The sequence below is a fragment of the Macrobrachium rosenbergii genome, chromosome 41, assembly GCF_040412425.1.
Source record: "Macrobrachium rosenbergii isolate ZJJX-2024 chromosome 41, ASM4041242v1, whole genome shotgun sequence".
Lineage (NCBI taxonomy): Eukaryota > Metazoa > Arthropoda > Malacostraca > Decapoda > Palaemonidae > Macrobrachium > Macrobrachium rosenbergii.
The window spans coordinates 11,605,796-11,618,422 of record NC_089781.1 but is presented as its reverse complement, the minus strand read 5'-3'; the positions used below and the strand labels follow the sequence as shown (position 1 = coordinate 11,618,422).

At 35.8% G+C, this 12,627-nt stretch overlaps 1 protein-coding gene across 4 annotated transcripts in view; it reads left to right on the top strand.

The window, feature by feature from the left end:
- Positions 1-11,720, top strand: part of LOC136826646 (serine/threonine-protein kinase Nek7-like) — a 71,638-nt gene extending 59,918 nt beyond the window's left edge. For 3 of the 4 annotated variants that reach the window (XM_067083981.1, XM_067083983.1, XM_067083982.1), the window contains exon 6: positions 8,098-11,720. In XM_067083981.1, the coding sequence (XP_066940082.1) occupies positions 8,098-8,310 (213 nt within the window). In that variant the 3' untranslated portion in view covers positions 8,311-11,720. The remainder of the gene's footprint in view (positions 1-8,097) is intronic. The other variant, XM_067083985.1, reaches the window with a different exon arrangement.
- Positions 11,721-12,627: the final 907 nt, after the last annotated feature.

Genomic DNA, 12,627 nt, shown 5'->3' with positions numbered 1-12,627 from the left:
GCAAGACATAATAACTATATAAAGTTATTTGTCTTTGATTTCACAATGATGAATCATTTTGGTATCATATCTTTCATTGGTGTTTGGCATCAGCAGATTTCGTGTGGGTGTCTTATGTTTATAATGCATAATAATGATTTGGAGCTAACATTGTACAGTATGCCACCACAGATATGGTGGCCAGTGCATTTTATGATTTCAGGTTTGTGTATGTCACAGATTTTGTATGTATGATTTTACTTACACTTTTATATAAAGGGAGTTGATGACCACAATTGTTACTGCATCAGTTTATAAAATGAAATTGTTGCTGCATCAGTTTATAAAATGAAATTAAATTTTAACATAAGAGGTAAATCATATATTAAAATATTTTTTTAAAATTACTTATTTGTATTAATGATTTTGCTAAATTACTACTTTTTTACCATTAAACTTATCCTTTTGCGAAAAATATTCATTGTACATTAGGCTAATACAGTGTAATCATATAGTACTGGACTGTGTATTAATATTGAAAACAGTTACTGTTTCAGTGCATTTAGCCTTTACTGAGTCTTCTCTATTTTTCTTGCATTGTATAAATTTTCAAAGGATACGATAAGATAGAGGAGACCCTGTACAAGCTGAATGCTGTTGAAATAGCAATTGTTATTAATAACACTGCCTTGAAAAGAGAGACTTTCCATATTGGTTATATTTTTAATTATTATTATTATTATTATTATTATTATTATTATTATTATTATTATTATTATTATTATATCAAAAGTTTCCAGATCATTAACATTCTTAACCTTCATGGGCTCACCAGAAGGGTTTATTCTCAATAATAGACTAATCTTATTTTATAAATTATGACCCCTTAAAATCTTAATCTCTGGATCATCTAATAAAGTTGAGGACTCTTTAAGGGATATGTTTTCAAGACTTTATGTTTGCTGTTTGTTGAATACTGGGCTTACATAAAACATGGTTAATTGTGTCATTCTTAATCTTCTCTACTCTGGAGTTGGGTTGTATGGGTTGCTCATCTAATACTTTGTGGGTCATGCAGGTGTGACCTATTTCAACATAAGATACCTCACTGTGGCAATCCTTTTGAAATGAAAACGAAAATCCACCAGTAGATTAATGTTTTCATATGTTATTACCAGATTTGTTATTCCATAAAGCTTACCATAAGTCAAACATAATAGGTTTTAGAGATATTAAAAAATATAAATCATAGGAACATTCATCTTTGATCTGGCCCTAGTGGTAGGAACCTTGACTGTGTTATCAGTATCTTCATTTCTCTTAATTCAAATATGAGCTTGTATCCTACATATCTCAACATTTATAACAACTTCATATAATTTCTGGACTGTAATTTTGATTGGCTTCTAAATCACATCTAATCACTGAACGTAAGAAATTTCTTTGATAGCATATTTTGAATAATTTTAATTGCTTAACATATTTCAGACAGTTCTGTGAACACAAAAACATTATCAGGTGAAAAAGAACTCAATTCTTTCATTAGATGACCTTGCAGCAAATCCTGCATTTGCTGAAAATTTATAGCCAATCGTATAGTGTATATTGTGAATGTTTGCATTTTGTAAGAGTGTTCAGGTAGGTAATGCATACAATGTTCATGGGGATATGCCTTTATATTATGTCACACAGTATAAATGCATATATACTGTACACTGGAACATGTTTGATAAAAAGACCCACACCTGCAACATATGCAGATGGGTCCAAATTTCCCATTGGTGTAGGCTTTGCTGCAGTTTCTCCAGATATGGATATTAAATTTCCATTACCTAAAACAGTACTTTGTAGCCTCTCTTTTCACAGCTGAATAGCTTGTAATCCTTTCTACTTGTTAAGATGATTGAAATTATACCCACACAAAAGTTTGACATTTTCAGGGATTCCTGAAATGATACAGAAGCAATGAAAAATTACCAAATTATTTAAAAAATCCCCTGTCCAGAAGCTCAGATACTATTGTAAGCTCCATGAAGTTGGCATAAATGAGATATGCTGGATCCTTGCTCATGTAAGTATTAAAGTATTACAGTACCAGACCAAATGGAAAAAATTCCCTCTGACAATTACTGTATGTATCATCACTGAAGTCCATTGTAAGAAGTAAATAGTAAGATATGTGGATAAGATGAAATAGGTAATAACAAATTAAAATAATTAAGCCCTCAGTAGACAGTCCTCAGTACAGTTCAAAAATGTCTGGAGGGACTGAAAGAGAATCCCTGCAACAGTCTCAATTATTTGAAGAAGACTCTTTAAGAAGCCCCCTCACTGGGTGTCTATGAATATTTGATTGTACAATACCATTATTACAGATGTCCCAGAAGACTGAAAAAGACTGCTAGAACTGGTAAGGCAGCCTAAACAGGAGCAGTAGGGATAGCATTAAATACCGATTGGTGGAAACCATACAAAAGCTAGTTGAACCAGAACAGTAGATGTAGATAAGGACATCAGCATAATTGGTGCAGCAGATAAAGTTGAAGGAAATGCTGTGAGTACAGCAAAAGAAACCAGAGCCACCAGCAAAGATTGTATTGGAGGAGCAGGTAGCATAGCAGGTAAAGCAGTCTGCCATCATCACTAGAGGAATAAGTGTTTGAAGTGGGGCAGCAGATATGGAAGAAACAACCAGTAATGTTGAAGCAGGAAGTGCCAAAATCATTGTATAATATACAATTTATGTTGCAGAAGGTTCACTAACTCAAGCTATAACAGTGCCCAAAGGAGGTACAGTACTGTATTACAGGAGCAGCTGACTGTGCAACATAAATTATCAGTGTACATGCAGTCCTCGCTTATTGGCAGCACTGTTTAACAGCGATCTGGTTTTAAGATGCTTGGCTAACGACGTCGTTAACCAGATTTTCAGCAACAGTAAGCAATTTTCGGCATCGGTAAGCAGTTTATTGGTGCCAGTAAGCGATTTATTGGCACTTACAATGTTGTAAATACCATTTATTACCATAATTATTGGCAATTTTTAGTTAGCAGTGCTTGGCAGGGAACAGAACCCTCGCCGTTAACTGGGGACTGCCTAGCAAGAAAAGGGGCAGTATTGGGCATAGCATGCAGAACTTTCATCTACAGATCAATGTCTTGGAGACACAAGCAGCATGGTTGGCACTGCAGGCCTTTGAGGCCAACCTGCAAGGCCGCTTGGTGGTGGTAATGAGTGACATCACTACTATAGTGGCGTACAACGACAAGCAAGGTGGGACAATATCCCGCTCCCTGTGACAGCTAACCCTAGATGATGCATGAATGGGCAGCCCCTCAAGCCATCAGCTTACAAGCCAGGTACATTCCAGGAAAAAACGTCCTGGCTGATCAACTGAGCCGTCATGGCCACTCAGTGGGGAATGGAGTGGTCCCTACATGACAGAAGAGTAGAGAAATTATTTGATCTTTGGGTTGTACCTATGATTGATTTTTTTTGCAATGGGTTTTCCTTATGATTTTTTTTGATTTTTTTTTGCAATTGTGGGTTTTGCCTTATGATTTTTTTTTGCAACAATCAAAATGGTTGATCTTTGGGTTGTACAGAAAATGGGTTTTCTTCAACAAGGTTGAACATCATTTTGCTTCGCAGTTCTGAACTTGTGGGTGGCCTTGGAAGATGCCTTTTAACATCAATGGGACAATCTGGACATTTACATCTTTGCCCCTTCAACCTCCTCCTTTGAGTGATCAAAATGGTGTTCATTATTTCAGGCCTTTGGGTGACCCTGGTAGCTCCTCACTGGCCACATGCTGAGTGGAATGCAGACTTGTTGACTCTCCTGGTCAAAGCATTGGGGGAGAATTCCTTCTGGCTCACCCTACTGTGTCAATTCGGGGCAGCGAGAGAAATTTCTTGGTACCTTTACTGCTCCTCAGCAGATGTTTACTAAGGAAAATGGGCCATCTTCTGCAATTCGTGTTGTAGGAGTTCCTCTCCAGTCAGAACCTCCACTCAGCCAATAGCAGGCTTCTCATATTTCTTCACCAAAACAAGGGCCTCACCACTTCTGCTGTTTTAAAGGTTACCATGCAGCTCTTTCACATGTTTTTCAGTTGAAAGGTTTGGATCTCTGCACTCCAGTTGAGTTAACCATGTTAACCCTTAAACGCCGACTGGATGTATCTTATGTCGACTAAAATTGTCTGTTGGGTGCCGAGTGGACGTACCGTATGTCGACTACAAAAAATTTCAACCTTCGGTCAACTTTGACTCGACCGAAATGGTTGAAAAATGGAATTGTAAGCTAAAACTCTTACATTTTAGTAATATTCAATCATTTACCTTCATTTTGCAACAAATTGGAAGTCTCTAGCACAATATTTCGATTTATGGTGAATTTTTTAAAAAAACTTTTTCCTTACGTCCGCGCGGTAACTCGGCCAAAAATTTCAGAAATTCTTTGGTCATTTTGTCGTAATGTTTGCACCGGTTTATATTAGTCGTTACATAAAGTTTTATTTATGGAAATGTGTGCAATTTCATTTAGAATACAACAAAAAATAACTCATGGTTGTAGCTTCTATCAGTTTTGAAATATTTCCATATAAATCACTTAAGTGCCAAAATTTCAACTTTCGGTCAACTTTAATGCGACCGAAATGGTCGAAAACGCAATTGTAAGCTAAAACTCTTACATTCTAGTAATATTCAGTCATGTACCTTCATTTTGCAACAAACTGGAAGTCTCTAGCACAATATTTCGATTTATGGTGAATTTTTGAAAAAACTTTTCCCTTATGTCCGCGTGCGGTAACTCTGCCGAACATCTCAGAAATTCTTTCGTCACTTTGTCATAATGTTTGCACCGGTTTATATTAGTCATTACATAAAGTTTTATATATGGAAATGTGTGCAATTTCATGTAAAATACAACAGAAAATAACTCATGGTTGTAGCTTTTATCAGTTTTGAAATATTTCCATATAAATCACGATAAGTGCCAAAATTTCAACCTTTGGTCAACTTTAACTCAACCGAAATGGTTGAAAAACGCAATTGTAAGCTAAAACTCTTACATTCTAGTAATATTCAATCATATACCTTCATTTTGCAACAAACTGGAAGTCTCTAGCACAATATTTCGATTTATGGTGAGTTTTTGAAAAAAAAAACTTTTTCCTTACATCCGCACGTCCACGCGGTTACTCGGCCGAACATCTCAGAAATTCTTTCGTCACTTTGTCGTAATGTTTGCACCATTTTATTTTAGTCGTTACATAAAGCTTTATATATGTAAATGTGCGCAATTTCATGTAGAATCCAACAAAAAATAACTCATGGTTATAGCTTTTATCAGTTTTGAAATATTTTCATATAAATCACGATAAATAGAAAAAATTCTACTTTCAGTCAACTTTAATTTGACCGAAATGGTCGAAAACTGCAATTGTAAGCTAAGACACTTACAGTCTAGTAATATTCAATCAATTACCTTCATTTTGCAACAAACGGGAAGTCTCTAGCACAATATTTCGATTTATGGTGAATTTTTTAAAAAAACTTTTTTTTACATCCGCGCGTTACGAATTCATGTATCAATTTGTGATAATATTTTCTCTGTTTGCTTTGATCGTTTTACAATTTGTTATATACCAAAATCATTGCAATTTAGTGTACAATACAAAGAAAAAAAAATAACTCGTTAGCTTTAACCGCGTTTGCTCACAGTGCGATTTGTATACAATTATATATGAAAATTTTTTTTTTGCAGTCATATATTTCAATATTTATATATGATAATGATACTTTTTTTCATTTCTGATGGTTGCATACTAAACTTCAGGCAATGACAAAAAAAAGGAGCCAAAAATGAACTCTTAATCTTAAAAACTAAGCATGCTGTGATTTTTTGAAAAAAACTTTTTTTCCACTTCAGCGCTAACTCCCAAACACCGCCGGCATACAACAGACACTTTTGTAAATAGAGGTTCGGTGTTAGAGGGTTAATAAGGAATTTTGAGCAATCCTGCCCTCCCCAGGAGCTTGGTTTCCAAGAGTGAGATGTTTTTGTGGTCCTTTGGAGCCTTGTGGTTGTCCCTTAAAAGACTTTGTTTCAATCCTCGGATGGAGACCTCACCTTGAAAATGTCTTCTTATAGGCCCTGGCATCAGCAAAGAGATTTGCAGAATTCTATCATTTATCCTACCTTGTTTGGCACCTGGAAGGGTGGCACACTCTCTCCTTTTTAGTATCAGAATTCGTAGCCAAAACTCAAAGTCCCACAATTCCTTACAAGGTTCCAGGGTTTCTTCATCCCTTCCCTGTTGGTGGAGACCCAGCTGAGATGTTATTGTGTCTGGTCCATACCCTTAAGTGATATCAGTAAAGGACACTTCTTAAGGCCAGAGTGTAGGAGACTTTTCATTAGCACCAGCTGTTGCAAGAAGGTGGTATCTCCAAAAACACTTTCCTTCAGGCTTCATGAGGTTTTATGCTGGCATATGACTTGTCCCTGGTGGAGCCAGGCCTTCTTCCTTGTCCAAAAGCTCATGATGTTAGGGGCTTAGGACCTCCTCCCACCTACTGGAAGAATTTTTTGGTTTAACAGATAATGATGGCTGGAGTCTGGTGTAGTCAGAATAAATTCACCTCATTCTACCTATGGGGTGTCTCCCACAAATTCCTTGACACCTTCTCCTTGGGACCTGTGGTGGCTGCTCAACAAAGGGTGTAATTACAGTGTGTCCTCAACTTGCAGGGGGCGTCCATTCCAGCACCCCGCTGTAATAACTTGATTTTTCACCATTATCGGTGCTTTAACAGCGCTTACAGTGCCATAACTTGATGCTGCATCAAGTTACAGCGCTGTAACCACTGTTAATTTGATGTCTATTCTTGCCATTAACAGCGCTGAAAAAGCACCATAAGTTAAGGATGCACTGCACTAGGTCCTGGGTTGGGAACCCTACTTCTCTTTCGAATACATCGGCTTGCTCGTTTGTATTTGGGAATGAATGGTGTTTCCTTTTCCTTTCGTAAGAGTATTTGAGCTGAAAGTACAGTATATACTGGATCTGGATGATTGAAGGTAAATACACTGTTAGCACTTGTTTTAGTAGGTTAGAATGTGCTGCCCTCTGTCTCTCCTTCTATAAAAAGGGGAAGAGGAGACATGGAAGGGCTTTTTCTGGACCCATCATCTGCTATTAACCAGAAAATGCTGCCAATCAATGGGATATTTTCCTTGGAATTGTCTTGGCTTTCTGAAATTTTCTCTTTCTTTGAAGCTTCTTCTCTTGCGAGAAACTTAGGCAAAGGGTCCTAACCCCGTGGTCTCTTATCACAACAGGGAAAAGAGCCACCAATCTTTCATCCTGTACTGCATGGTTACTATCTCCCTTCTAATGGGTAATTCTCCATATATGAAAGGCATAGTTTGTATCTTCATAGGAGAAAATCACAAATTTTTTAAAGTAATATCTATTTTTCTTAGGTATACAGTACAAGCCAAAGCCATTCATGTAGGTTTTGCCTGCCTCATGCATCCTGCTTTGTTCCTCTAGCCAAAGGAAGAATAGATGGCATAGGTGAGGAGAGCATGGGTAGCCCCTCATTTCACCAGATTCTCTCCTCCTCCTCAGTTGAGTCTACAGCCAGTCTAGTACATGCATTTAGGTTACTCCATATATGAAAGGCTTCAGTTTGTATAACTAGGAAAAATACAGATTATTTTTTAATTTGTGATTTTTTCATACAAACCCAGATGTAAATTCCTTCTTGTCACCCCTGCTAATTGCTTGCAGATTACAGTCCAGACAACTGGATCCCTGAGTACACATACAGTACTACAGCTGCTTTTCTAACGTCTGTTAAACAAAAGACTGGGTAGTCTTGGGCATTTCAAGACTACAAATTGTAATTATATGAGTGTGATGGTTTTATATGAAAAATTTTATATTTAAATTTTTTATTATAATTATCGTTGGTTTGACGGATATTTAGGCTGTAACAACTTTTGCGCTTGCCTAAATTTATTTAAGACAGATCTCTGCTGTTTGATTCTTACAGCTTTGACTTTACATATTGTTTTGACACTTTTTTTTTCTGTATTTCAGTTAAGAACATTGGTTGATAACTGCATTAACCCTGAACCAGACAAACGACCAGACATCACTCATGTGTATGGTGTGGCAAAAGAAATGCACAGTCAGACGCAGTCTCCTAGTAATTGCAGTTCTGCAATGTCTGCTGCTCGCATTGCTAAAGAAGAAGAAAAGAGCATGGATGATAATAGACGTAGTTTAGAACAGATAAAGTTGAAGGATTAGCATAGAGCCAACTGGAGTAGGTATGCACGGAAAGAAGATAAAACCCCCCCAGGTGCAGCTAATGCTTGGAATGATTCCTCTCTGTCAGCAAGTTCATCAGAAATTAAAAAGTCTGGAAATGAGGGAGCTATATTACATTGCCCAGGATCAGGAACAAGTTCTGTAGGAGAGATGTGGGCACGTGATCCCAGGAGTGTAGCTCTTTCAGAATCCCAAGGGAGTACGACAGGTAATAATGGTAGTAAGCGTAGCCGAAGACATAGTACAAGTTTATCAGCAAATACAGACAATTCTGGGCAACAGCGACCTCCTATGCGAACACATCATCCTACCAGAGATGACCTGTCCCTTGTTTCTATTTCCAATGGAAATGACTTTAGGGGCCCCTCATCTCGAGACATGATTACAACACCACCTCAGGGAGCAGGAATGTATCCACCAAGAAATCGATACAATGTTAGGCTCCCACCTCTTGGTAAGCGGTAGTAAGACACTTGAAGGGATTTTATCTTTCTATTGAAGAACATTTCTTTCTTATGAAAATTTTGCATTTCTTTTCCCCACCACTCTAGGATGCATCAAATCAAAAAGCTGAAATTGACTTTGATTATAAATATTGGAGAAAAAATGTATATGAAAATCAAAACACATTGTGCCAAGTGGTGTAACTGGTAACTGTGCATACCTTCTACCAGTATGTTTTAAACATTTTGTGTGTGCTTTGAAAGTACACTACTGAATAATAAAATGAAATCTGTACGTGTTACAAACAATTTTACATATTTAAAAGTAGAGATGAACTTAATCAGCATGAAAAGTTGTACATAAAGTATAGTCTGTCTTTGCTGCTAAGGTAATGCAAATCCTAAATCAGGGTGATTGTGTATGCTTTGCAAAATGGATAAGACATCTTACAAGTAGAGTAACTTCTTTTCATTCATTTGAAGTGATTTCTGCAAGACTGTTAATATATTTTGATTTAAGCTGTCCACCATTCTCTGTGATACAGTGGTATAATTGTGTAAATAAAAGAATGATACTTTTACAGGGAAGACAAGGAATTATATTTTTACATATAGCCTACATAACTGCATCAAGCATTGCACTTAAACACATCTGTTTCAAAGGTTTGTATTTAGCGTATGTCATATAGTGATAAATAAATCTCACTAATAGTGGACAATATGGGAATTTACTTCAAAACTGAAGTGATTGCAGGTGCATTTTTTGTTTGTTCATACATATTGAGAATAAATGCAGAATATTTTCAGGTATAAATAGCTCAAAGCCATGGTTTTGCCCCTCAACTGACCCTTGTAGTAAAGTACATAAGTTTTAATTGAATGTGAGTATTATGGTAAGGAGCCTAGCAGTTTTCATTAAACTGACAGATTTGATGCTGGTGAAGGTGGAGGTAAATGAACATGACTATTCTGGCTTCACAATTTGTGAAATTTTCCCAATGGAGATAGTTTTAATGAGAAAACTGCCAGATTTGAGATTACCTGAAGGTGAATTTAATAGATTGTGTTTTCAAGTGGTTACTTTACCCGATGAAGAAAAAATTATCAGATGATATAAAGGAATATTGGTGATCTTAACTAATGTTCATTCCAGAGTCGAATGTCTGTTGCTTTTTACAGTGTGGAATATTATCTTATGAAATGCATAAATTTTGTCAAGACCATATATACAGTGTGCAGTTAAAACACTTTCTTTTCAATGCTAAAGCCAGGTGCCATATTTTAAACATTTACAGGGGGATAGACAATACAAAGTGCTAATGTTAAATCTGCACTACTTTTACTACAGGAAATTCAAGTACTGTACATTGTTGTTAGTAAAGCAGCTCCTGGAAGTTTAAAATAATTTTCTTTTTAAATTTATTTCGTGTTGATGATGTAGCCAGAGAGCAATGTGTCTGTGATATTTATCAACTTTTACTGGCAATATTCCTTATTGAGAACTTGTTATTACTGGTAATTTCTTTTTTGCTGTGAACTTAGATAATTTTTAGAGAAGGTTGAGAAGAAATTCTAGTCACCTAGTTTATTTTTATTTTTACCATCTGGTTTGTTCAAGGTTAACAGCATTTTTAATATCTTACCAACACTTTTTAATTTTATTGAAATTCACAGTTTTGTACAAATACCTATTGAACATTGTGGTTCTAGTGTAAGGAAAATGAGAAAATTAGTGTTGCAACTATTAATTCTTCTTAAATTCCATTAAATAAAGAATTAATGGCAATAGTGATGGTAGCCAACATGAATATTCCTTGTTCGTATTGCTACTTAATTGATTTGTAGATCATTGTACATGTTTGGTTTTTGTGATAAATAATTGATTTGGAAACTACATTTCATAATACAATATCATCAACCAGTAAGTTGTAATGTTACTGCTAACTGTTTTACCGTAATACATTTGGATTAGGTTTGGTCTTCAGTTAACATGGTTGATTACAGCTATTGTCAAGTAATATACATTTAAGAACATTTTGAGAAATTTTTCTATTGAAAATAGGATGCATCTATTTTGAAGTTACGCCTTTTAAAAAATCAGTTCGTACCATGTGATTTTAGTTATGATACCTGTGACATGTTTTCTTCTTGGACATCTATGTAAATGGCAAGGACCAGTAATGAAGTTCTCAGAAAATAGATAATGTGTACCATATGAGCCAGGGAATTTTTACCATTCTTCCAATCCTTGTTCACCTTATGCCTCTGAACAGGTATTTTTATTTCAGCAAAATTGTGAGGCTTTCATGTAACCAATTCTAGGATGTGTAATCAAGATGCTGTACTTTGGATTCTTTGAGTCAGACCTAATGATATTTGAGAGTTTTAAATTAAAGTTACAACACTAACAAATTCTAAATACTTCAGTACCCTATAATATTTTACTAATTAGAGATGGGAACTGAAATGGCTGGGTCACATCAAATGTTGTGTAAAATATGATTGGTTCCCTATGAAAATTCCCTAATGTGTATGGTGCCATTCTTTTGTAAACATTTCACTAATGATTATTTCGTGTATTTTCATGGACTTAACCTAGGAACATTTTTTTTTCTCATCTTTTCTTTATTCTATAATTTCATGTCTCGGTAGATAACAAGTGAATATTTTTTATTGCTTGGTATATTTAATATTTTTATGCAGTGGTTTAGTTAATTTGCAGTGATATTACAGTTTACTGATTCGAAGGAATAAATGAAGTAGGTGGCCATTAATCACAGTCCATTTGTTTAGCGTAGCTCGCTCCATTGTTCCTTAATATTTTATTCAGAAAATAAACATACACTGCATAGAGCAGTGTAGCTCTAGTCTAGTCCATAATGTGTATTGTAATAACATATACTGTATCATAATTTTGATGTAATGTATTAAAAGTTTTGGCAGTAAGTGTAATTTGGCATTCCTTAAGCTCTACTATGGAAGTAAATAATTTAATAATTTAAAAACTTAAAAAATTGTTGACTGTTAATGAAAACAGATGATTCCCTCACAGAGTTTACACTGTTTTTAGAATCTAGGGTAGCCTCATTATGTCCCACTGCCCCTCCAACCAGCTTTCACCAATTATATGACACCGGAAACCTCTAGACCAAGTGATACACTACTGAAGAACTTGCAAGACTGGAGGTCTTGATAAGGAGGCTGTAGAACATTACTTTGGGTTTCAACAATGCATAAACCTGTCCAAGGTAACATTGACTAGGAAGAGCAGTTGGTAAACCTACAGTCAGTACTGCAAATATTACCTATGTATCCTTAGCAGAGTGAATGGAGTTCAATTTCATCTAAGACAAAAATGAACACCACCTATTTATATAAATTTGATGAAGACGCATGTATTAATAGTGAAGAGTTCTTCCTTGGGAGTGAATGCACTCAAACAGTAAAGTCAATGTCAATCACTAAAGAACAATAGCAGAAACAACCTCTCCAAATCAAGGATCATCAACCTGTAAATTTTCCCACAATAACAATTTGGGTTTAAATGTAACCTGCTGAAATTTTGGTATTAAATCTGTGTATAGTACTAATGACTGTAAGCACACTGAAGGTAAGATATGGCATTAACTCAACTGTGCTTGCCTAGAAAAGCCAGGGAGATAGTGCACTTGTGCCTTGGAATGGCCTGGAAAGCTGACGAAGTGGTTGATTCTATGGCAATCACCTCTTGATGAGTGAAGGATGGCACTGCTTTAATTTGGTCTAATGAAATGCCTGAGCCTAAACGAACCAGGTCTGGATTAACTTGTCTTGGTTGGAAGGAAACCTTGGAGGTTGCATAAAAACTCTATGT